Genomic DNA, 26901 nt, shown 5'->3' on the forward strand with positions numbered 1-26901 from the left:
ACCTTTATCTTTAGTTTTTAAGCCAAAATTCGTCCGTTCTCCCTTTTCTGTCTACACACTGTGTCTGCTTGTAAGTACTCCGCGATTGTGCGCTGCCGAACATGCTCGCCTGCATGACACAACATTTTAAAGGCAGTATAGTACCGAATATGATTCATTAGTATCCCGGTACTATATTAATACTGATATACCGTACAACCCTACTTCAAAGTACTTTTAAAAAAATAAAATAGTGACTTTTGTCGAGGCTAAAGGCAATTACTTATTGTTTACATTGATTCTCTGCTTCACTATACAAACTTTTTGGTTGGCGAACCATGTTGAAGATAGATGGAGGCTACACTGTACTTACAGCATGTATATAAAACTGTAGAGGGATTTTGGAGGTTTTTAGAGGGTGTTTCGGCAGAATAGATGCTAGCATGAGGCGGCTACCTACAACACTGAGAAAAGGGACGGACATGTTCTTGTCTCACACTAAGATTGTGGATGATGGGCAGAATTCTAATAATAACATAGATGTGTCATCATACAGTAGTTTTTAGGAAGCTGACATCTTTTTGTCATAAAGCTAAAATGTGATATTTTAGTTGAAAGCTGATAGTATTTTAAATCATAATCAAATAGTTCAGGCTGCAGACATGTCACCTGATCTCTCCACTAGCGGTGTAGTTGGTCTCCGCCAGTTGGATGGTAAGTGACGCTCTCTGGCGAGCGAGCGCTGAAGCATGCTGGGAGGCGGCTTGAGCATCACCTGCTTCCACCGCCTTTGTTAGCTCCTTGCAGAGCTCCTCTGCGGCAAGGAGGAGAATATGAGCAGAGAGTTTGGGCGACAAGATAGTCAGCATGAAGACACTCACCAGCCAGCGGTAAGGAGGACGTTTCTGTAGAAGCGTCCATCTGCGTTTGCCTGCTGCCTGCGTCATAGGCGGCCATGTTTGCAACTGAGAACCCAAAATGACGTGGTCAGAATCTGACATGTGACGACATCATCAACAATGCCTGACTGACCTCGCTGGGCCTCTCGCAGAGACGACATCACCACGGTGGCCCACTCCTCCGCCTCGCGGTCGCAGCGGAAGGTGAAGCGGATGAAGTCGTGAGGTGGCGCCACCAGACGCATCTCGTGGCAACGAGGAGATTTGACCTCGTATTGAACAGAGCGAAGGTCAAACTCCACCAACTGTGGACCGGGAAAAAAATGGGATAACTTTTGTGACTCAACTGCAGAGAGTTGCAGGAATACATTAAAGATAGGGTGTCTACTAGAGTTTTTTTCTGAAGATTAAAAAAAACAAAAAACGCTGTACAAGTAACAGACATTATTTCTCCACTTTAAATGAGTCAATCTTTTAAAACGATTTCAACTTCAAATATAAAATGTTTTTTGGGGGGGGGGGGGGGGGGGGGGTTTAACCCTTAATGCAGGGGTGTCAAACTAATTTTAGAAAAATCTGTGCACACGCGGGCCGGACTATTAAAATCATGGCATTAAAACAAAAAATAAAGACAACTTCAGATTGTTTTCTTTGTCTTACTTTGGCCAAAAATAGAACAAACACATTCTGAAAATATTACAATAAAAATAGAGAAAAAAAATACAGGCAGCGGTAAAGTTTAGATCCATGAGGGAAAGAAGAAAGTGAATGAATGTTTATAACTGAATACATTTACCTGGCATAAAAATGTGTTTTCTTTTGTATTAATTTTTTTTATGAATCAAGTAACGTTTATGACAACCTTTTTCCAAAACACAATATAGAATGTGAGATACAACAGTATAATGCATACATTTATCATTTGTTTTCAAAACACTTACAGAAAAGTAGGACCCCAAAATGTACTGTGGGACCTCATTTTTATGACTTGATGGGGTCCCTGGGACCCCATTTTGAAAATTCCTAGCGCCAACACTGATGGAATATTGGTGCGTGCAAAACAGCAGCAGGCGGCTGTGGCCTGCGGCCGGTTCTAATACTAATCAAATAACATCTGGCCCGCGGGCCTTAACTTTGAAACATAGGCCTTAATGTTTACATAACTGTGCTAATTGTGTGTGGTGTGTACAGACATGTATACACAACCATCATCAATGTGTGAATGAATGATGGGTTCTAAGTTCTCACTGTAAAGGGTCTAGAAATGCGCTACATACAGTGCACCTGGAAAGTATTCACAGTGGCTTACTTTTTCCACATTTTGTTATGTTACAGCTTTTTTTCAAAATGGAATACATCCATGATTTCCCCTTAAAATTCTACAGACAATACCCCAGAGCGACAGTCTGAAAGTTTTTTTTCTAAAAAATAAATAAATATCACATGTACACAAGTATTGACAGCATTTCCTCAAATACCATTGCCTCCCTGCTTGGCACTCAGCATCAAGGGTTGGAATTGGGGGTTGAATCACCAAATGATTCCAGAGCGCGGCCACCGTTGCTGCTCACTGCTCCCCTCACCTCCCAGGGGGTGGAACACGGGGATGCGTCAAATGCAGAGAGTAATTTCACCACACCTAGTGTGTGTGTGTGTGACTATCAATGGTACTTTAACTTTACTTTGTTGATGCAACTTTGGCAGCCTCGAGTCTTTTTGAATACGATGCCACAAGCTTGGCACGCCCATCTTTGGGCAGTTTCACCCATTCCTCTTTGCAGCACCTCTCAAACTCCATTAGGTTGGACGAGAAGCCTTGGTTTTCATCCAGGATGTCTCTGCACATTGCTGCATTAAATCTAATTGATTATTATTATTATAAAGCCTGCTCAGTGGACTTGTGGTTAGAGTGTCCGGTCGTGAGTTCAAATGAGTCAAAGACTGTAAAAATGGAAGCCAATGCCTCCCTGCTTGGCACTCAGCATCAAGGGTTGGAATTGGGGGTTAAATCACCAAAAATGATTCCCGAGCGCAGCCACCACTGCTGCTGCTCACTGCTCCCCTCACCTCCCAGGGGGTGATCAAGAGGATGGATCAAATGCAGAGAGTAATTTCACCACACCTAGTGTGACTATCGTTGGGACTTTAACTTTACTATGTCTACTAGCCCAGGGTGCAGCCCGCCTTCCTCCCGAGTGCAGCTGGGATAGGCTCCAGCAAACCCGAATGGGACAAGCGGTAGGTAATGGATGGATGCACACACAGTACAGTATATGCCAGTGGTTCTTAACCTGGGTTCGATCGAACCCTAGGGGTTCAGTGAGTCGGGCTCAGGGGTTCGGCGGAGGTCAAAACACACCCGACTCATCGTGTAAATAAAAACTTCTCCCTATCGGCGTATTACGGATACGGCAACAGCAGAAGTCAGACTAATTTGCAGGTGTGTAATTTGTTGTGAGTTTATGCACTGTGTTGGTTGTGTTGTTTGAACAAGGTGATGTTCATGCACGGTTCATTTTGTGCACCAGTAAAAAAACATGGTAACACTTTAGTATGGGGAACATATTCACCATTAATTAGTTGCTTATTAACAAGCAAATTAGTAACATATTGGCTCTTAACTAGTCATTATTAAGTACTTAATAATGCCTTATTCGGCATGGCCTTATTATAACCCTAACCCTCAAATAACTCTAAATTAAGTCTTTATTACTTAGAATATGTTCCCCTAGTGTCCAAAAAACTCTAAATTAAGTATTTGTTACTTAGAATATGTTCCCCATACTAAAGTGTTACCAAAAACATATAACTTTGTCTTGAATTTGAAAAAAAAAACATTTTATTGTTCACTAAAGAAGGGTTCTGAATGCGCATATGAAACTGGTGGGGTTCGGTACCTCCAACAAGGTTAAGAACCACTGGTCTATACTGTTACACATAAAATTAAATCCCAAACATCAAAGGCAACAATTTAACAGGATAACATTAGTTTATGTTACAATAAACTTATCAAACAATGTATTTTTGCATGAAATAAATAAAAATGAGTATAACATTAAATGCATTTTCTCTTAGTAAAGGCAAACAGACTTGAAAATAAAGTGATTGAGACAAAATTTGGATTGAATGTGGAATTCCACAAGGTTCGGTTTTGGGACCAAAATTGTTTATTTTATATATTAATGATACATGTGAGGTATCAAAGTTATTGAAATGTGTATTATTTGCGGACGACACCAACTTTTATAGTTCGAGACATGACTTAAAAGCATTATCAAACATTATTGAACAGGAAATGATTAAACTTAAGAGATGGTTTGATGTCAATAAATGATCATTAAATGTAAAAAAAACAAAGTTCATGATTTTTTGTAAGAGGAAAAGGGAGGAAACGATCAAACTGTCAATAGACGGAATTGATATTGAAAGGGTTTCTGAACTTAGATTTTTAGGAGTGATACTGGATGACGGCCTGACATGGAAATCTCATATTGCACATGTACGGAAAAAGATGTCTAAGAGTATTTTTATATTAAATAAGGTAAAATATGTGTTAGATTATAAGGCAATGCGTATATTGTATTGTGCACTTATATTGCCATATATCAGCTACTGTGTGGAAGTGTGGGGGGACACATATAAGAGTAACATAAAGGCATTGTATCAACTACAGAAAAGAGCTATAAGGATTATTCATAAAGTAGATTACTTAGAACACACTAACATATTATTTATTGATTCGGGTTTATTGAAATTACAGGAGCTAGTAAAGTTACAGACATTATGTGTCATGTTTAAAGCTAAAAGTAAAACATTACCAGCAAATTTACAAAAAATGTTTGTCATCACTTCTGAGAATGAAGAGTATAGAAGAAAAGGTCATTTCCAACATCAGCATTCAAGGACAACTTTAAAACAAATGTGCATATCAGTGGTGGGGGTTAAACTATGGAATTCTCTTTACAATGAGATAAATTATTGTAAAAATATAGTCCAATTGAAAAAAATATATAAAGACAGAACAATAAGATCATATGGACAGCCATTTTGCTTTATATTTATTATTTTACTTATTTTTTGCCTGGTTTTGTATTTGTTTTGTATCATCCCGTGAGGTGTATACATACTTGCCAACCCTCCCGGATTTTCCGGGAGACTCCCGAAATTCAGCGCCTCTGCCGAAAACCTCCCGGGACAAATTTTCTCCCGAAAATCTCCCGAAATTCAGGCGGACTCAGGTCCTCCACAATATAAAAAAGCTTACCTGCCCAATCACGTTATAACTGTAGAATGATCGAGGGCGAGTTCTTGGTTTCTTATGTGGGTTTATTGTTAGGCAGTTTCATTAACGTCTTCCCAGCGTGGCAACAACACACAACAACAGCAATCACTTTTTTGTATACTGTAAAGCAGTTGATCTGCCGTAAACAGCAATGTTGTGACACTCTTAAACAGGACAATACTGTCATCTACTGCATTTGATGAAAGCACTTTTGTGCGTGCCACACAGCAATGCATCATCAGAGCATGGTTGGAAAAATAGTGACAGAGAATAGAACAAGGATGGACAATTCAACCCTTAACTCAACAATGAGTAGATGAGTGTTATGTGTAAATAAATGAACACTGAAATTCAAGTATTTATTTTATATATATATATATATATATGAAATACTTGACTTTATAGCTGTAAATATACTCCTCCCCTTTTAGCCACGCCCCCAACCACGCCCCCGTCCCACCCCGACCACGCCCATCCCCCACCTCCCGAAATCGGAGGTCTCAAGGTTGGCAAGTATGGGTGTATACTACTTTTGTTTTTTTGTTCGGTTTGTACTTCATGAAGTTTTGCAATTGTTGTGTTTTTTTTGTTTGTTTTCGTTATATTTGGATGTAATTGTTGGTTTATGTGATATCATTAAGTAAGACTACGTATTATGTTGAAGGGGGCAGGAAAATATAAGATTTTTCTTCATCCTGCTCCTTCTTAGGCATTGCTGTGTAAATGTATAATTGTGGTATAATTGTCTATCGATCAAAGATGCACATCAATGAAGGAGATAAATAAAAATGAATGAATGAATGAATTAAAATGTTAATCGTTTGTCATGAAATATATAAATGATGACAGTAATATTTCCTACAATGTTTGGAATAAAGACGTTTATGACTTCGTGGTTGTATTGACGAGGCAAGTGTAACGTCCATTAAAATGTATTCCGGTAAGAGGCCTACCGCGTTACGGGTCCCGCTGGTGTCCCTCAGGGCCAGCCGGAACTCTCCGGCCCGGCTCGGGTCCATGCTGAGCTGGAGGCGCAGAGCTTCGCTGTCTGCTCCCGGGAGACACAAGGGACGGATTCCGGAGTGGGACACCGACACTCGAACAGACATTAAGACGGTGCTGCAGCAAGCCGAGGCCGCCAGCCCCTCGCAGGCACCGGGCTGGGACGAACCGAGAAGAGGGACCTGCGGAGCCCAGCCGCCCGAGCTGAGAGCCATATCGCTGCGGCTTGTGTGGGCTTGAAAGCCCCCTTATTGAGGTGCGCTTCACCGGTTCGGAGTGTTTATAAGGTCCACCGGTGTCGCGGAAAAGCGCGTTCCTCCGCGGGGTGGTCGTCGTTGTGTCGTTGCCGGGCGAATGGCTCCATTTTTAACGAGAACCGGACCGACAGGTACGAAGGAGTCGAAAAAGAAAACAGGAAGTGCATCAGTACGTCGAACATTTCTTTCCGTCAGGAAACAACGCAGGCTTCTTCTTCGTCTGTTTATTTTATGTGAATTACTGCCCCCTGTTGAATAGGAATGTACTTTACAGCAGGATTATTATTGTATCGCAGAACGGTTAACTAAATGCTTCTTTTTTTCCAATTGTATTCTTCTTTCTTCTATCTTGTAAAATGTCGATTCTGTGGAATCACGTTACCACCACTGGGGAAAAAAATACAATGAATCACAATTATGGGATAAGAATTATGAGATTAAAAATCATAAATATGAGATACGAAATTATGATACAAAAATCGAGATTATGAGATAAAGTCAGAATTACGAGATAAAAAGTCCCAATTGTGGAATAAAAATCAAAAACGTATTTTTTTAATATCATGACGTTCTATCCAGGGGCGCCGAAAAGGGGGGGTAAAGGAGACGGATTCTAGGGGCCCATGATGGAGGGGGGCCCAGAGAGGCCCCTAATGATGATGAAATTCTAATACAGAAAAAATAATGACACTGTGTTGGGGGCCCTGTAAAGATTATTTTCATGGGGCCCAAAACCCCTAGCGGCGCCCCTGGTTCTATCCTATAATTGTGAATTGTCTCAGCTGTTTTTACGGATTGATTGCAAATATGTTTATCAAAGATCCTCTAAATACATGACCACGCTGCTGTTTTTAAAGCAAGTGCCAAAAATGCTAATCAAATATTCTCAATTATAACATGACCACACTGCTGTATTTACAGACCTACTGCACAGAAAAACCTTAGTGAAAAATCATCCATACAACAAGCACACGTACAGAACTGTTAAAGTCAAAGATCATCTAAATGACTGAAGCACTCTGTTGTTTTTAAAACTACTGCTAAAAACACTAATCAAAGATCCTCAACATGACATGACCACTCTGCTGTTTTTACACTCGTCCTGCAAAAAAACTTGAGTCAAAGATCATCTATACAACAAGAGCACTCAGCTGTTTATGTGGACCTACTGTAAAAACACTAATCAAAGATCCTCTATACAACAAGCACACTTAACTGTTAAAGTCAAAGATCATCTACATAACTGAAGCACTCTGTTGGTTTTAAAACTACTGCTAAAAACACTAGTCAAAGATCCTCAACATGACATGACCACTCTGCTGTTTTTACACTCGTCCTGCAAAAAAACTTGAGTCAAAGATCATCTATACGACAAGAGCACTCAGCTGTTTATGTGGACCTACTGTAAAAACACTAATCAAAGATCCTCTAAATGACAGAAGCGCACTGCTGTTTTTAAGAACATACTCCAAAAAACACCAGTCAAAGATCCTCTACAGTATATAACATGACCACTCTGCTGTTTTTACCTACAATTATAAAAAACCTAGTCAAAGATCATCTATACGAAAAGTGAACTTATGGATTGACTGCAGATATGCTTATAAACATCCTCTAGATAACAGAAGCGCAGTGCTGCAAAGCTACTGCCAAAAACGTTTGTCAAAGATCCTCAACATGACATGACCACTCTGCTGTTTTCATGGACCTAATGTAAAAAAAAAAACATAGTGAAAGATCATCTATACGACAAAGGCACGCAGCTGTTTTTAGGAAATATGCTCATCAAAGATCTTCTACATAATGGGAGCCATTTGTTGTGTATAAAGCTGCTGCCAAAAACGCTAATCAAAGATCTTCTAAAGACACGAACACTGTTGTTTTTAAGAACCAAGAAAAGAAGCATTTGTAAGGTGCAAAGACAAAGTGAAAGAATTGGCAAAAGTCTAACAAATGTAATGTTTGATGGCAGTAACACTAATCAAAGATCCTCTAAATGACAGAAGCGCGCTGCTGTTTTTAAGAACATACTCTAAAAAACACTAGTCAAAGATCCTCTACAGTATATAACATGACCACTGTGCCGTTTTTTTTACCTACAATTAAAAAAAAACCTAGTCCAAGATCATTTATACGTAAAGTGAACTTATGGATGACTGCAGATATGCTTATCAAAGATCCTCTAGATAACAGAAGCACAGTGCTGCAAAGCTACTGCCAAAAACGTTTGTCAAAGATCCTCAACATGACATGACCACTCTGCTGTTTTTATGGACCTACTGTAAAAAAAAAAAAAACAGTCAAAGATCATCTATACGACAAAGGCACACAGCTGTTTTTAGGAAATATGCTCATCAAAGATCTTCTACATAACAGGACCCATTTGTTGTGTATAAAGCTGCTGCCAAAAACGCTAATCAAAGATCTTCTAAGGAAATGAACACTCTGCTGTTTTTACCTCCAATAAAAAAAAAAACCAAGTCAAAGATCATCTATACGAAAAGAGAACTTATGGATTGACTGCAGATATGCTAATCAAAGACCCTCTAGATAACAGAAATGCAGTGCTGCAAAGCTACTGCCAAAAAACGTTTGTCAAAGATCCTCAACATGACATGACCACTCTGCTGTTTTTATGGACATACTGTAAAAAAACAGTCAAAGATCATCTATACGACAAAGGCACACAGCTGTTTTTAGGAAACATGCTCATCAAAGATCTTCTACATAATGGGACCCATTTGTTTTGTATAAAGCTGCTGCCAAAAACGCTAATCAAAGATCTTCTAAAGACACGAACACTGCTGTTTTTAAGAACCGAGAAGAAAATAAGCACATTTGTAAGGTGCAAAGACAAAGTGAAAGAATTGACAAAAGTCTAACAAATGTAATGTTTGATGGCAGTAACACTAATCAAAGATCCTCTGAATCAGTGGTCCCCAACCACTGGGCCGCGGCCCGGTACCGGTCCGTGGATCGATTGGTACCGGGCCGCACAAGAAATTAAAAACAAACAAAAAAACATTTTATTTTACTATTATTTTTATTAAATCAACATAAAAAAAACAAGATACACTTACAATTAGTGCACCAACCCAAAAAACCTCCCTCCCCCATTTACACTCATTCACACAAAAGGGTTGTTTCTTTCTGTTATTAATAAAAATAAAAAATACAATCATGTGTGCTTACGGACTGTATCCCTTGCAGACTGTATTGATCTATATTGATATATAATGTAGGAACCAGAATATTAATAACAGAAAAAAACAACCCTTTTGTGTGAATGAGTGTAAATGAGGGGAGGGAGGTTTTTTGGGTTGGTGCACTAATTGTAAGTGTATATTGTGTTTTTTATGTTGATTTAATAAAAAATAAAAAATAAAATATGTACATATATATTTTTTAAATTTCTTGTGCGGCCCGGTACCAATCGATCCACGGACCGGTACCGGTCGTTGGAGACTGCTCTAGATAACATAAGCGCAGTGCTGCAAAGCTACTGCCAAAAATGTTTGTCAAAGATCCTCAACATGACATGACTACTCTGCTGTTTTCATGGACCTACTGTAAAAAAAAAAAAAAACATAGTCAAAGATCATCTATGTGACAAAGGCACTCTTTTGTCACTGGCACGGTTTTTACGAAATATGCTCATCAAAGATCTTCTACAAATCGGGAGTCATTTGTTGTGTATAAAGCTGCTGCCAAAAACGCTAATCAAAGATCTTCTAAGGACATGAACACTAAGAAGCGAGAAGAAAAGAAGCACGTTAGTAAGGTGCAAAGTCAAAGTGAAAGAATTGACAAGAGTCTAACAAGTGTAATTAATGTTTGATGGCAGCAACAAGTAACACTGCTGGTCACACTTTAACAACATTCTGGAATATAAACAACACACACCAAGTCTGTTAATGAAGCACGCGTGTGTGGATCGTTAAACCAAAAATCCTCTTCCAAGTTAAAAGTGATCTGCTGGACTCACTCGATGTCTGAAGAGTAGAAACATGTCAGTCCTGCAGGAGAATTTCAAGCAAACTGAGATGACAACTATGACAGAACACGCGTGTCGCATCAAGGAGATGCTCAGACAGGTAAAAGAAAAGCGACATCATCCTGCAAAATATGAATAGCATTACAGCTGTGGTGTCATTTCTGCAACAGGGAGTGGAGAAGCCATACAAATATGTCATCGACGTTTCCTGGGGTGACCCACACATCACGGGAGTGAAGCCTCTCACTTTTGTCAGACAAGTAAGCCTCAAAATATGCTTTATTTAAAAAGGTGCGTTACCTTAAAGTAGATTAAGTTCAGTTTATGTATGGCAGGTTCTTGCTGCTTGTTTCTATCCTCAACTAATGGACGGCGACAAACTTCCCGTGGATGTCAAACAGCGTGCACAGAAGCTGCTAAGCTGGTGTGAGGGCAACTCTGTAGGTAAGATAAATATAGGTGATCAAAAAAAACCATGTGTATCTAATGCATCATCACATGAGAGTATATTGACATTTTAACGCCATATATACGGTAAGTTCTAATCAAGTGCTTTAAAATGAGATATGAGTCAATAGGGTTTGTGTAAAACCGATTTTCGACAGGAACATTTTAACCCCAATATTTGGTAAATCCTCATCAAGGGCTTGAAAATGAGATATGAGTTGATAAGGTTTGTGTCAAACCAATTTTCGACAGTAACATTTTAATGCCATATATGATAAGTTCTCATCAAGGGCTTTAAAATGAGATATGAGTCGATAAGGTTTGTGTCAAACCAATTTTCGACAGGAACATTTTAATGCCATGTATGGTAAGTTCTCATCAAGAGCTTTAAAATGAGATATGAGTCGATAAGGTTTGTGTCAAACCAATTTTCGACAGTAACATTTTAATGCCATATATTGTAAGCTCTCATCAAGGGCTTTAAAACGAGTTATAAGTCGATAGGGTTTGTGTAAAACCGATTTTAGACAGGAACATTTTAACCCCAATATTAGGTAAATCCTCACCAAGGGCTTTAAAATGAGATATGAGTCGATAAGGTTTGTGTCAAACCAATTTTCGACAGTAACATTTTAATGCCATATATTGTAAGCTCTCATCAAGGGCTTTAAAACGAGTTATAAGTCGATAGGGTTTGTGTAAAACCGATTTTAGACAGGAACATTTTAACCCCAATATTAGGTAAATCCTCATCAAGGGCTTTAAAATGAGATATGAGTCGATAAGGTTTTTGTCAAACCAATTTTCGACAGTAACATTTTAATGCCATATATGGTAAATTCTCATCAAGGGCTTCAAAACGAGATATGAATCGATAAGGTTTGTATCAAACCAATTTTCGACAGTAACATTTTAATGCCATATATGGTAAGTTCTCATCAAGGGCTTTAAAATGAGATATGAATCGATAAGGTTTGTGTAAACCAATTTTCGACAGTAACATTTTAACCTCTATATTTGGTAAGTCCTCATCAAGGGCTTTAAAATGGGATATGAGTCGATAAGGTTTGTGTCAAACCAATTTTCGACAGTAACATTTTAATGCCATATATTGTAAGTTGGGCAGCACGGTGGAAGAGGGGTTAGTGCATCTGCCTCACAATACGAAGGTCCTGAGTAGTCTTGGGTTCAATCCCGGGCTCGGGATCTTTCTGTGTGGAGTTTGCTTGTCCTCCCCGTGACTGCGTGGGTTCCCTCCGGGTACTCCGGCTTCCTCCCACCTCCAAAGACATGCACCTGGGGATAAGTTGATTGGCAACACTAAATTGGCCCTAGTGTGTGAATGTGAGTGTGAATGTTGTCTGTCTATCTGTGTTGGCCCTGCGATGAGGTGGCGACTTGTCCAGGGTGTACTCCGCCTTCCGCCCGATTGTAGCTGAGATAGGCTCCAGCGCCCCCCGCGACCCCAAAGGGAATAAGCGGTAGAAAATGGATGGATGGATATTGTAAGTTCTCATCAAGGGCTTGAAAACGAGATATGAGTCGATAAGGTTTGTGTCAAACCAATTTTCGACAGGAACTTCGACTTCGTTCAGTCAATAAATGCTAACCTATATCTGGACTAAGCATTGATATCTGAGCTTTCTGTTTTAGGCGATGAAGCAAATGAGTGTAACATCTAATAATACATCTCATTTGGAATTCATTTGTTTGCCGAAGAGAATATAAGAATATGCTGCAGGCCAATAAAAATTGAACTGTGGGGCGAAAATGTCCTACTAGCCAAACTTTGAAAATCATCACTAAAAATGAATCAGCTGAGCAGCAGCTGTAACTCTTCAAATATTGGACAGGGGTGAACAGTGCCAAAGTAGTTATTTAGTGTTCTTTTATCACGCCATTTATATATTGGAATTTTGACATATAGAGGAGCTGGACGAAGTGGCTGGGGAGAGGGAAGTCTGGGCTTCCCTGCTTAGGCTGCTGCCCCCGCGACCCGACCTCGGATAAGCGGAAGAAGATGGATGGATGGATGGATAAACAAGCTAAAATGCTAACAGCTAGTATGGTAGCACCTAACAATGTGGCAGTTGGTACAGAGTGTCAAGGCACTTCTATAGTGTTCTTACATCGTGCTATTTATGTTTGCAGTTTGACATAAGGGAGGCAAGAGTATAAAGTGCTAACAGTTAGCATTATAGCACCGAGAAAGATTACAATCAATACAGAGTATCAAGGCAGTTCTTTAGTGTTTTTACATCATGCCATTTATATATTGGCATTGATATAAGTTCAAATAACTAAAAGGCTAACAGTTTGCAAGATAGCATCTAGAATGTTTTCGAATTATTCATAACATTACTGTACAGTTTTGTAAATATTGACTTATTAGTACACAAATGCAATTTATTGTCAGAATGTCATCCAGGAACATTTTTAAACGTTTTACTTGAATGCATGTCATTTATTTGCCAAATCTTGGTAACAGTTTTATCTGAAGTTCTCTCAGGCTGTAATTTGGTAAACAGGTGCAGAGAATTGCACTATTTAAAAGGCCAAATGTTGCTTTGTGCCTTTTTACTAGGGCTGTGAATCTAGGGCTGTGAATCTTTGGGTGTCCCACGATTCGATTCAATATCGAATCTTGGGGTCACGATTCGATTCAAAATCGATTTTTTTTTTTTTCAATTCAACACGATTCTCGGTACAAAAACGATTTTTTTCCCGATTCAAAAGGATTCTCTATTCATTCAATACGTAGGATTTCAGCAGGATCTACCCCAGTCTGCTGACATGCAAGCAGTAGTAGTAGATTTTTGTAAAAAGCTTTATAATTGTAAAGGACAATGTTTTATCAACTGATTGCAATAATGTAAATTTGTTTTAACTATTAAATGAACCAAAAATATGACTTATTTTATCTTTGTGAAAATATTAGTGTGTTGTCAAGCTTATGAGATGCGATGCAAGTGTAAGCCACTGTGACACTATTCTTCTTTTTTTTTTTAAATAAATGTCTAATGATAATGTCAATGAGGGATTTTTAATCACTGCTATGTTAAAATTGTAACTAATATTGATACTGTTGTTGATAATATTCATTTTTGTTTCACTACTTTTAGTTTTGTTCTGTGTCGTGTTTGTGTCTCCTCTCAATTGCTCTGTTTATTGCAGTTCTGAGTGTTGCTGGGTCGGGTTTGGTTTTGTAATTGGATTGCATTGTTATGGTACTGCTGTGTATTGTTTTGTTGGATTGATTTATTTAAAAAAAAATAAAAAAATAAAAAAAATCAAATAAAAAGTTATTTAAATTTTTTTTTTTTTTTAATCGATTTTTTAAAAATGAGAATCGATTCTGAATCGCACAACGTGAGAATCGCGATTAGAATTCGAATCGATTTTTTCCACACCCCTACTTTTTTCCTAAGTTTACATTTTTTGGTACCGTATTGGGTTTTGTACTTTCAATATTTAATGCTGTTACTTTACGAAATATTTATTTTTTTATAATTTTTTATTTCTGTGCATATCAATATGGCACACTGCAATCTACTGAGTTCAGATGAATGCCAAATGATCTAAAATAATGTGCGTAGTGTTTTTATTCTTCAATCAGTTAATACAAACATCTTTGACGTTTAACATATTATCAAACGTAACAGCGTTTTGAAATAACAAAATTAAAAATAATGTCTAGTTACTTTGCGGAGTAACTAGCAAAGTGGCAGTCAATACAGGTAGTGCCCAGGCAGTTCTTTAGTGTTCTTACCACATGCCATTTACATATTGGCATTGATAATAATAACAACAATGCATTTTGTTCATAAAGCACTTTACACTTGCGTACAAATTTCAAAGCGCAGCAGGGTTAAAAACAGACACAATTAAAACAATATAATAAAAGCTTTATGAAACAAGCATAACATCCATGAAAGGCAGGTAATGCAAATCAACGGTAGGCCTTCCTGAACAAAAATGTCTTAAGGTGCAAAGCACTCAACAGTTAGTGGTGCCCGCTAATCCTCTGGCAAAGTGTTCCAGAGGTGTGAAGCAGCCACTGAGAAGGCTCTGTCCCTCATGGAGGTCTTTGGCTGACAGAGACGCTAAGTGTTTGTGGACCGGAGGGATCTGGATGTGGTCTGTATGCTGAGGAGGTGTTGTGGAGCATTCCCAGCAGGCACAAGGTTAAATTAGGTCCTGACGTTGAATAACTCAAACCTAACGTTGAAACAACATGCTTTTTGACGACGTTGAATCAACGTTAGGTTGATTTGACCATTGAATTTTGGTCATTTTCCAACACAAATACAACGTTGAAACGACATGTTTTTTGACAACGTTTATTCAATGTCAGGTTGTGACGTTGATTGGAGCAGTGTTTTTCAACCTTTTTTGAGGCAAGGCACATTTTTTTCATTAAAAAAAATACAGAGGCACACCACCAGCAGAAAAGGTTCAAAAATGAAACTCCAGCAGGTTGCCGTGCCTTATTTTGAGTTTGTTGTTGTTTCCTGTGTGTCGTGCTTTAGTTCCTGTCTTGCACTGTTATTTTGGTGACTCTTCCTGTTTTGTTGGTGTTATCCTGTAGCAGCTTCACGCCTTCCTTTGAGTGCTATTGCCCGCACCTGCTTTGTTTTCGCAATCAAGACTATTTAAGTTGTGCGTACGCTATCCTTCTTTGTGGGGACATTGTTGATTGTCATGGCATGTACGGATGTGCTTTGTGGACGCCGTCCTTGCTCCACAGGCTGTAAGTTTTTGCTGTCGTCCAGCATTCTGTTTTTGTTGACTTTGTAGCCAGTTCAGTCTTACTTTTGTTTTACATAGCCATCCCTACGCTTCAGTGCCTTTTCCTAGCGGCACTTGCCTTTTGTTCATTTTTTGTTTAAGCGTTACATACCTTTTTACCTGCACGCTGTCTCTCGCTGTGCTCTGCATATTGGGATCACGACAAACCATCCTCGACGCGTTCCGACTTCTACAAAGCAATGAACTACCTGCTGCCACCTACTGACAGGGGCGCCGAAAAGGGGGGGGTAAAGGAGACGGATTCTAGGGGCCCATGATGGAGGGGGGCCCAGAGAGGCCCCTAATGATGATGAAATTATAATACAGAAAAAATAATGACACTGTGTTGGGGGCCCTGTAAAGATTCTCTTCATGGGGCCCAAAATCCCTAGCGGTGCCCCTGCCTACTGATATGGAGTATTACATGGTCACCCTGCCAAGCTCTACACAGCACAGGCACATTATTATGATTATTGATTTGCAAAAAAATTTTTTTGGACCAATTAGGTTAAGTTGCATAATTTCCCACGGCACACCAAACAATATCTCACGGCACACTCCGCGGCACCGTGGTTGAAAATCACTGGATTAGACCATTGTAATTTGGTCAGTTCCCGACCAACAACGTGGATCCAACATTAGACACCAATGTTGTCTCAATTGACAAGTGCAACAATTTTTCAAAGTCAGTTTAAAAGGACATGTGTTTTGTACAAACAACGTATCAATATCTTGTGCCTGCTGGGTTTCCATGGATGCATTGGTGAGTGAGAAGGGAGAGTTTTTATTCAATACGGAGATTTATCGGGAGCCAATGGATTTTTTGGAGTAACACGGTTATCAGAATCAGAATCAGAAGTACTTTATTAATCCCCGAGGGGAAAATTAGATTTTCAGCACAATCCCATTCAAGATCAGACAAACATTACAGGGAGACAGAAAAAGGATCACTGACGGGTCTGCCAACTTCCAGCGCCCCTTACAATAAAAGGGTGAGAAACAGGTAGGGGGAAAAACAAATTCAGTCAAAGGCTGGACTTCAGGGAGAAGTCCAGACTGAGGCCAAAGAAAAAAAACTCACAGCCATAGCACACACAAACAAGTTACATAGAATCAACAAAACTTGCAACAGAGGGGAGGTAGTGGTAGCTACGGAGGCCGGCTGCAGCTGTATAAGCGCTTCTCAGCCGTCCATTGCCCCTAAGGGGAATCAAGCTGTGGTGAAGGCTTGGGGTGGGGGTGGGAGGAAGGGTGTACCGGTACTTATGCCCATTGTCCATGGTGTAGTGTTGTTGTGTCTCTAGGCCTGGAGCCGCTCTGCAGGCAGTGCAAGCAAAGTTCAACTCCCAGATGTTGTTGAGGAGGGAGGGAGGTCAGAGCGTCCATCACTGAGGTGTCCTAGGAGTATGTTCTCAAAACAGCCTTATTCTGTTTTGAATGAAAAAATGATCCAACTTACGTTCGCTGGTCAGGCCCTGGCAGAGCTGTTCTGGATGTGTTGAAGCTTTTGAAGGCTTCTGCCCGCGACCCCGAGCAAGGAGCGCATGGCAATAATCCAGTCTGGAGGAGACAAAGATGGTGACCAGTTTCTCAGCATCACGGAGGGATAGAGAGGGGCGGAGTTTGGTGATGTTTCTCAGATGAAAGTAAGCAGTTTTGGACAGATGTTGGACAGATGAATCAAATGTGAGGTGGTGGTCAAACCTGACACCCAAGCTGGCAACACAGGAGGAAGGGGTGGTGGTATGGCCAGATTATTCAATACAGAGATTTATCGGGAGCCAATGGAGTAATACGGTTGACCGAACGTACGTGTCCTCGTCCGGGCCCTGGCAGCGCTGTTCTGAATGTGCTTCAAGGCTCAAATCAACGTCACAACCTGACATTGAATAAACATTGTCAAAAAGCAAGTTGTTTCAATGTTGTATTTGTGTTGCAACATGTTGGTTGGAAAATGACCAAAATTTAATGGTCAAATCAACCTAAAGCTATACAGGTCACACTGAGGGTGGCCGTATAAACAACTTTAACACTGTTACAAATATGCGCCACACTGTGAACCCACACCAAACAAGAATGACAAACATTTCGGGAGAACATCCGCACCGTAACACAACATAAACACAACAGAACAAATACCCAGAACCCCTTGCAGCACTAACTCTTCCGGGACGCTACAAGAAACACCCCCCGCTACCACCAATCCCCCCCCCCCCCAATCTCCCAAATTCGGAGGTCTCAAGGTTGGCAAGTATGCCCGGCAGCCTTTTGGCCGTGGGAACCAGCTGCTGGGTGTCCTGCCACACCGGAGTCTGTTTGGAGAGACTGGAGGAGAGGAGATGCGGATGAAGAGACAGTGCTGCTGAGCTGGCGCTGGGCGCCGGGACGGACGGGCTTCACGGTGTCTTGGCTGAATGAGCGTGTATCGGACATCCTCGCTCATCCATACAGACTGGACACTGGCCGAGAGTTGGTGGGAGGCCAAGGGTGGAGTAGGATCTCTTGGTTGCTTTGTTGGGTCTGCTCCCATCTCTTCCTCAGCAGACGATGGCGTGGAACACTGTGTGGGTGATTATTTCTGTTGTTGTTTTTTGTACTTTTGTGGATGTGTGTAGAATTGGCACTGCTGGAGTGGCAGCTGGTTGCATCAGCTCTGTGCTGTAATGTCCTTTGATGTTTCCCTCTTACATACATGTCTATGGGTGCTATGGCTATGACGTTGTTTTTCTTCCTTGGTCTCCCTCTGGACCCCCTCTCCTGGGGCCCAGGCTCAGACTGAATTTTACATCATGCTTTTTATGTATGTGCCTTAACAAAAGCTCAAATGCTAACAGACAGCATGCTAACACTTAGCAAGGTGGCAGTCAATACTTAAGAGTCATACTTGCCAACCTTGAGACCTCCGAATACGGGAGAGTGGGGGGGTGGGGGTGGTAGCGGGGGGTGTATATTATAGCGTCACGAAAGAGCTAGTGCTGCAAGGGATTCTGGGTATTTGTTCTGTTGTGTTACAGTGCGGATGTTCTCCCGAAATGTGTTTGTCATTGTTTTTTGGTGTGGGTTCACAGTGTGGCGCATATTTGTAACAGTGTTAAAGTTGTTTATACGGCCACCCTCTGTGTGACCTGTATGGCTGTTGATCAAGTATGGCTTGCATTTGCTTGTGTGTGTGTGTGTGTAAAAGCCGCATATATTATGTGACAGGGCCGGCACGCTGCTTGTTTGGAGAAAAAGCGGGCGTGACGACAGGTTGTAGAGGACGTTAAAGGCAGTGCCTTTAAGGCACGCCCCCAATATTGTTGTCCGGGTGGAAATCGGGAGAATGGGTGTCCCGGGAGATTTTCGGGAGGGGTACTGAAATTCGTGAGTCTCCCAGGAAAATCGGGAGGGTTGGCAAGTATGCTTAGAGTACCAAGGCCATTCTTTAGTGTTCTTTCAAAATGCTATTTATATATTTGCATTTTGACATAAGTAAAACATCGCTAAAAGGATAACAATTGGCATGGTAGCTGTTGAAACAACTGCAGAGTGACAGGCATATGTTAGAGGTATGGCATATATAATAAAAATTGCACAGGAGAGGTGTCGACTTTTTAGCTACTTTCTCAATGTCATGGTTGAGGTGATATTTCAGCAAAAAAAAAATTTGATTCCAGCGAATCTGCGGTGAATAAAACATGTAAATTTTGTTTCAAACTTAAATAAGATCCTGAGAACTACCAGTGGGACTCCACAGTGAAATGACCTTAAATAAAATGTGTTATGTTTTATTCCCCTCAGGCTCGTATACAAACACACCTGGTATCACCGAAATCATCCACTGTGTCGCTCACTTCATCACCCAAAGAGACGGCGGCGTTCCATCTGACCCAGACAACATATGGATCCATTCCGGCTCTCAGTGGTCACTCGCGGTATTGCAGCCATTATTGCGTTATTCTCGTCTTCCTTAATAAATGCGCAAATTGTGTGCACTTTTGTAGAACATGCTCAGGATGTTGGTGAACAGCGAAGGGTCACCCAGGAGTGGCGTGCTGGTGCCAGTGCCGTGCTACAGCACCACCCCCTTGTCTGCGGAGTTTCTCGGGGCCGTGGTGGTCCCTTACTTCCTGGATGAGGAGCACGGCTGGGAGCTGCAGATAGAGGAGCTGCATCGAGCGCTGGAGTCTGCCCAACAAGTCTGCAAACCTGTGGCTTTGTATGTCATCAACCCGGGGAATCCTACAGGTAGGAACGTCTCGGTCCTAATTAAGCTCGGCCTTTAAAAGTCATCTGTGTTGACAGTTCACTTTCTGGCAGGTCACATCCAAAGCAGGGGATCCATGCAAGAGGTCATCAGGTTTGTTTTGGAGAAGCAGCTTTTCCTTCTCGCAGATGAGGTGAGCGTCCGTCAAGGCTAGCGATTAGCATGTAGGGGCGTGCCAAACTTGTCTGATCCAGCAGAGGGTGATGTTGCACTAATAAGCACTGTAATGATATATGATAAATGATAAATGGGTTATACTTGTATAGCGCATTTCTACCTTCAAGGTACTCAAAGCGCTTTGACAGTATTTCCACATTCACCCATTCACACACACATTCACACACTGATGGCGGGAGCTGCCATGCAAGGCGCTAACCAGCAGCCATCAGGAGCAAGGGTGAAGTGTCTTGCCCAAGGACACAACGGACGTGACTAGGATGGTAGAAGGTGGAGATTGAACCCCAGTAACCAGCAACCCTCCGATTGCTGGCACGGCCACTCTACCAACTTCGCCACGCCGTGTAAAAATGAGTTGACCACTGTATCAAACATTCTTATAACACTTTTTTGGTAACTTTAGTGACAAATTCAATTTTGAATGAGCCTGCTACCAACTTGATGACGTTTGGGCTTTGCCTTACCGGTAAAGGGAAATTTTAACAATGCTAAACGATAACAGCCACTGTGGATACATTGTGATTACCGTATTTTTCGGACTATAAGTCGCAGTTTTTTTTCATAGTTTGGCCGGGGTTCGACTTATACTCAGGAGCGACTTATGTGTGAAATTATTAACACATTACCGTAAAATATCAAATATTATTATTTAGCTCATTCACGTAAGAGACTAGATGTATAAGATTTCATGGGATTTAGCGATTAGGAGTGACAGATTGTTTGGTAAACGTATAGCATGTTCTATATGTTATAGTTATTTGAATGACTCTTACCATAATATGTTACGTTAACATACCAGGCATGTTCTCAGTTGCTTATTTATGCCTCATATAACGTACACTTATTCAGCCTGTTGTTCACTATTCTTTATTTATTTTAAATTGCCTTTCAAATGTCTATTCTTGGTGCTGGGTTTTATCAAATAAATTTCCCCAAAAACTGCAACTTCTACTCCAGTGCGACTTATATGTTTTTTTCCTTCTGTATTACGCATTTTCGGCCGGTGCGACTTATACGCCGGAGCGACTTATACTCCGAAAAATACGGTACATTGAAACATCTTTTACTTCAACATATTATTTCTAAAGTGCTAAATCTCGATGTGATATGAAAATTGCTAAAATACTATTGTCATGTTATGTACATACAGTAGGGGATTCACATGGCCCCATCGTTGCGCTTTACCTGATCCATGAAACGTGACAAATTGGGGGGTGTGCGCTATCCATTGTAGCCGCCAAATGGAAGTTGAGTGTTGAATATCTTAAAATGTGTTTTGTGGCAATTCAAACTTTGACCAGTGTCAGTTGCTACATAGGGTGTTGTTTTCAATCATTTTCAGCAGATTGCATTATAAAATTAATAATCCCCCTATTTCCTCTCATGCGAGATCCACCCAGGAATGGGGCCCTATTGTAGTACATATGCCCCTCTGAAACATGTTTTAATTTTGGTAGGATTTCCAAAAAATCTCAGTGCTATCAGTACAAATAGCTAGCATGCTAAGAGCTAACATACTAGCAACCACTGTGGACATATTGTGATAAAATGGCAACATCTGTTGCTTAGATTGCTTGTATGTAAAGTGCTAAATCTCATGCAATATCTAAATTGCTAAAATGCTAAAGCTAGCACCTCGCAAGATAAGTGCAACAGAGATAAGTCCTCCTGACATCTATTTTAATTTTGGGAGAATTCCCTAATAATCTCAGTGCAATCAGTACAAATACAAATAGCTAACATGCTAATAACTACTCTAGACACATTGTGATAACATGTAGACATATTTCGTTTGTTTCTAAAGTGCTAAATCTCAAGGTTATATGCAATTCCCACATAACGCTCAGCAAAATAAGTGTTATATATGTAGTACATAGTCCTGGCACATATTTTGATTTGGGGCAAATTCCCAAAATATTAGTGCAATCAGTACAAAAAGCTAGAATGCTAACATGGTAACAACCTGTGTGGATGCATTGTTATATCATGGGAACAGCTCTTTGCTTCAATGTGCGGTTGCTAAAGTGCCAAATTTTAATCGGATATGCTAAAGCTAAGACCTAACAAGATAGCGCTACATGCCAAAAGTGCAGTTCTATTATGATTTTGCATACAAATGTACTGCATATGTTCAACACTTGAATAATATCTTATCGTGCAACAAGCTTTTTGTTATCAAAAATTAATACTAAAATATCTAAAAACCAGCTGACTTATAATTTCAAAGCAAGTTATCCATTATTCTGTAAGTAGAACAATATAATAAGCAAAAACAGTTGCCTCTGCAAGTTGTGTAACGAGGCTGTTATACGTTTATATTAATATGCAGTCACTGTGACAAGCAGCCCTCAGATGGCAGGCATAATTGCAACGTGGCCCCTGCATGCCGGTACCGAACAAGATAGCACCAAGTATCAAAAGTGCCAAGGCACTATGTTCTCTTGCATCATGCCATTTATACATTTTGACATGAGTAAAATAGCTAAAATGCCAACAGATTGAGCATATTTTGTTCAAATGCGACGACAAATCAGCAAGCATTAGCAGTTAACTCTACTCAGTGGACTTGGCTAGAACATTTTGTGCTCCCCCACAGGTCTACCAGAACTGCATCTTTGCAGAAAACACAGAGTTTGTCTCCTATAAGAAGGTTCTAACCGACATGGGTCCTTCTTTTTCCGACACTCTTGAACTGGCCTCCTTCCACTCGGCTTCTAAAGGCTTCCTGGGGGAGTAAGCTGCGAATGATGTGACACACACACACACACAAAGGTTCCTGATTGGCCCTCGTAGTAATAATAATGTTGGGTCCCCCCCTAGGTGTGGTCTTCGTGGAGGATATGTGGAGCTTGTAAACATTGACCCTCCTGCCATGAAATTCATCCAGGTGCTCTTCAATACTAGCGGCTGTCCTCCAGTGGCGGGTCAGATTGCCCTGCAGCTGATGGCAGACCCGCCTAAGCCTGGAGAGCCCTCCTACCCTCTTTACACTAATGTGAGTCCATGTATGACCTCTGACCTTTAGCCGTTTCACCACAGCAGAGTCTGCACAAAAAGCAGGGGGTGTTGTTGCTGTGTAAAGCAGGGCTGGGCAATTATTTTGAATCCGGGGGCCAAATTTAGAGGGAAAAAAATGTGCCTGGGGGCCGGTATATCTGAATTTTAGGAACACAAATACAAAACCTGACAATAATGTCTGATTGAAAGCTAAAATGTTATGACAGACCGCTTTAAAAACGGAATGGAATTATTTTTTTTTTTTACTGAATGAGACACCCAGAATGTACATGAAAATAAAGAATGTGGGATTTACAATGTTAACTATGAACGATAAAACACTGAATATTGACAACATATGAACGTCACACCCCCTCTCCATCGACATATTTTAAAATCAAGCAAAACGCAACAAAAATGGCGAATAATGAACGCGAAGGGTAAAAAAAAAAACCCCGCCTACAATCTGATACGTCACTAAGCTTTAGAACTTTGTTGTAAAAATCTCCTTCTGCATCGGTCCCTGACACCCACATTTCAGGCTGGCTGCTCTGGAAACACTCTGTGGAAACGCTCCCACACTGCTTGGTGCCTCGTCTGAGCTGCTGTGACTTAGATTACCATAGTAACTAGTATATCATGCAAAAGCGCAGATTCCAACCATTGAAATACTTTGTATAGTTCAAGACTTACGGTCATTTGAAAACATCACTGCATAAACACTCTATTCTAGGACTGTTCAACTGGCACCATACTGGACCACCAAGTTCAGTTCACACCTTTGGAGACAAACATTTTTGCAGCAAATTCCCCAAACACTAGAGCGCTCCTGTTTTATGGAGGAACTTGGACTGCATGGACAGATCCTTGTATTGACATTTTAACCTTGGGAGCAAACACAACACTGGGGTCTAAACCTGTGATTTACATAACAGAGGTTTTATTCAAGGCACCCCTTGAAGTCCTCTCTTTTCCATTTTTTGTGTAATGTGATCTATGTAACTAAGGTGTTGCTGTAGCTTGTTTACTTCAGATGCAGCTAGTAGTCATTTATTCAACTTCTTAAGTTATACTAGTGGTGTTCCTCAAGGTTCCATTTTAGGTCCTCTTGTTTTTTTTTGATCATTTGGGCTATTCAACTGATTAAAAAAACTTGTGAGACTCCCATTTTTGCTGTCATAAATATGATCTTTGACTAGCTTTTTTTGAAGAAGGTCCTTAAATTCACTCCTGTAACTCTGACAAAAGGAAATTTAATGTCTGCTGACGCAGATTCTCCGGAATTTACAAAAGAATAATAGTGAAGGGAGAAGTCCGGCCCTCTGGTCTTAGGCTATCTGGAAATGTGGTCCCCAAAACAACTTAGTTGGATATCCCTGTGCTATGCGGTTGTTTAGAACCACAACCACTAGGAGGGGCACATGATCATGGCATTGGCCTTGTAAAGTTTTGAAGATTTTTTTTCCCCTTTCATTTAAATCTGTCAGTTATAAATTACGACATCGTCAAAGTGCTGACAAATTCAAATTTGCAGTCAAAGTTCAATAATAAGGTTGTTTGAATCAAATTAGCAATGTATAACACTACCTACACTCACTTGCAATTTGCAAAACTGCAAAAAGTTTAGTCTCTTCGAGTAGACGCAAAATTACTTAATACAGACGATATAAGTTCATCAAGATGGGGGGATAGAACGGTGGTTCTTAACCTGGGTTGGATCGAACCCTAGGGGTTCAGTGAGTTGGCCTCAGGGGTTCGGCGGAGCCTCCGCCGCGGAGGTCAAGACACATCCGAGTCATCGTGTAAATAAAGACTTCTCCCTATCGGCGTATTATGTATACGGCAACCGCAGAAGTCACACTGATTTGCAGGTGTGTCATTTGTTGTGAGTTCATGTTATGTGTTGGTTTTGTTCTTTGAACAAGGTGATGTTCATGCACGGTTCATTTTGTGCACCAGTAAAAAAACATAACTTTGTCTTGAATTTGAAAAAAAAAAAAGTTTATTTTTCACTAAAGAAGGGTTCGGCGAATGCGCATATGAAACTGGTGGGGTTCGGTACCTCCAAAAAGGTTAAGAACCTCTGGGATAGAAGAAAGGTAGAAATATATTAAAACTATTTGTGGCAGCATCGGGCAAAGTTATGTTTACGTTTTACTTTTGGATCTTATTGAACATAGTTGTGCTGCATTCATGGAACCTTGAGTAAAGTTCGAAACAGTAGCGTCACTAGGACTAGACAGAGGAGTTTTGACCCTGTTTAGATGCACCAACAATGAAGTGAGGTAAAACTTGAAAGTATAATCATATAAACGGCGCTGGCTGGGATAGGCTCCAGCCACCCCCGCAACCCAGAGAGGGACAAGCGGTAGAAAATAGATGGATGGATATTTAAGTGTATATTGACAGGTTGTACAATTATTAAAACTGAAGAATATTGGAGATGTTACAATGTTTCAACCAAATTGAGTCAGCAATTCATTTTTAGAGCATGTATGTGGGGTGATGACGTTTGTGATGAGGTGGGGACCCTTCAGAATCTAACAATGATAATAAGTAAGTAATATACAAAACCAAAATGGGGCAACAACAAAAGTCTCTTTTAGGGCCACACAAAGCCTGGAGCCTTGGTTCTTCTAATACACATTCTCCTCCAGGAGATCAGACACCTAAGCAGCACCTGGCTTGGTAACGTGAAGAAAGTGGAGAAGGTTCTAAACCAGCTGGAAGGTTTCAACTGCCAGCCCATAAAAGGAGGAGCATTTGCTTTCCCCAGAGTGCATCTATCATCAAAAGCCATCCAGAAAGCCAAGGTCTCACAAACACTTTTTTTTATTTTTTTAAATCACCTACACTTTATTATTTACACACGTTTTCCCCCCCAGGAAGTAGAGATGGAACCTGACACGTTCTACTGTGTAAAACTGTTAGAGGACGCCGGCGTGTTAGTTAGTCCAGGATGTATGTACGGACAAAAAGAAGGCATCTATCATATTAGGTCATTATAAAGTATTTTAATGTAAACTTATTGTCACATTGAGCACACATTCAGTAGAAACGAATGTTAAATCCCATTATCAATGCTTTGGTCTGTTTGGACAGATTTTGCATCCTGACCCCTGAAGACACAATGGAGGAACTTCTGAGACGCCTGAGTGGCTTTCACTTACAGTTCATGAAGGACTTTTCATGAATTTAACATTAAAAAAAAAAAAAACGATGTCTGTACACAACATTAGGTGCACTTGCACAGTCTAGAGCAGGGGTATTCATTGTTTTCCAGGCCAAGGACCCCCAAACTAAGGTAGGGAAGGAGCGGGGACCCCCTACTAATAAATCTTGTAAAAAAATTGTTTACATTGAACTGGCACTAAAAGATGCTTGTGCTTTTTTGTTGTGTTGGAAAACAATTTCCTGATCCAAACTCTTAACCATTAACTAGCTGCTAACTGAGAATGAGCTCTTAGCCAATCACAGGGGAACCACCTGACAGAGCCATATGATTGGCACAGCAGCAATGGAGGTGGGTCCTTGTTAAAGGGACAGGTGACTAAACCGGTGTGGCCTACTTAAAAGAGCTTCTGTGTACTGACAGAAAGAAGTCTTCTGCCTCGATTAATATGTTCATGTGTATATAAAAACACCTAAATGTGTGAAAAATTGCAGGGTTTAAAAAAAAAAAAATACAAGCAAATTAACCAAAAATGTAATGACACTCCAGCAAGTACCTTAGAAAAAAAACTTGGCGCCCCTAGTACTACCATAACAACAAACATTAAATACATTAGCGTAGTAAACTTAAGTATTCAATAAAACAAGGCAGAAGTTTAATT

The 26901-nt window shown here is 40.5% G+C and overlaps 2 protein-coding genes across 3 annotated transcripts in view; one reads left to right on the plus strand and one right to left on the minus strand.

The window, feature by feature from the left end:
* Positions 1-6600, minus strand: part of sharpin (SHANK-associated RH domain interacting protein) — a 14435-nt gene extending 7835 nt beyond the window's left edge. Inside the window, exons 1-4 of the mRNA XM_061979311.2 lie at positions 6114-6600; positions 1012-1183; positions 861-944; positions 649-793 (exon numbers count right to left, since the gene is read on the minus strand). Coding sequence (XP_061835295.1) covers positions 649-793; positions 861-944; positions 1012-1183; positions 6114-6377 — 665 coding nt within the window. The 5' untranslated portion in view covers positions 6378-6600. The remainder of the gene's footprint in view (positions 1-648; positions 794-860; positions 945-1011; positions 1184-6113) is intronic.
* A 3755-nt stretch (positions 6601-10355) lies between these two features.
* LOC133618708 (alanine aminotransferase 2-like) lies at positions 10356-26444 on the plus strand. Of its 2 annotated transcripts, XM_061979306.2 has the most exons (11): positions 10356-10513; positions 10584-10673; positions 10749-10857; positions 19429-19562; positions 19632-19875; positions 19948-20027; positions 22668-22804; positions 22892-23066; positions 25726-25881; positions 25954-26066; positions 26171-26444. In XM_061979306.2, the coding sequence occupies exons 1-11, from the start codon at positions 10427-10429 to the stop codon at positions 26259-26261; spliced, it is 1416 nt and encodes a 471-aa protein (XP_061835290.2). In that variant the 5' UTR covers positions 10356-10426; the 3' UTR covers positions 26262-26444. The 2 variants fall into 2 exon arrangements, with proteins under 2 accessions (XP_061835290.2, XP_061835291.2); XM_061979307.2 differs by lacking the exon at positions 25954-26066.
* Positions 26445-26901: the final 457 nt, after the last annotated feature.

The sequence above is a fragment of the Nerophis lumbriciformis genome, linkage group LG19 (assembly GCF_033978685.3).
Source record: "Nerophis lumbriciformis linkage group LG19, RoL_Nlum_v2.1, whole genome shotgun sequence".
Taxonomy (NCBI): Eukaryota; Metazoa; Chordata; class Actinopteri; order Syngnathiformes; family Syngnathidae; genus Nerophis; species Nerophis lumbriciformis.

Bases quoted from the DNA above. Each gene is read 5' to 3' on its own strand.
- LOC133618708 (XM_061979306.2), top strand. From the start codon at position 10,427: ATGTCAGTCCTGCAGGAGAATTTCAAGCAAACTGAGATGACAACTATG. The intron at 10,674-10,748 runs GTAAGCCTCAAA...TATGTATGGCAG, and splicing joins CTCTCACTTTTGTCAGACAA to GTTCTTGCTGCTTGTTTCTA. The intron at 26,067-26,170 runs GTCATTATAAAG...CTGTTTGGACAG, and splicing joins GAAGGCATCTATCATATTAG to ATTTTGCATCCTGACCCCTG.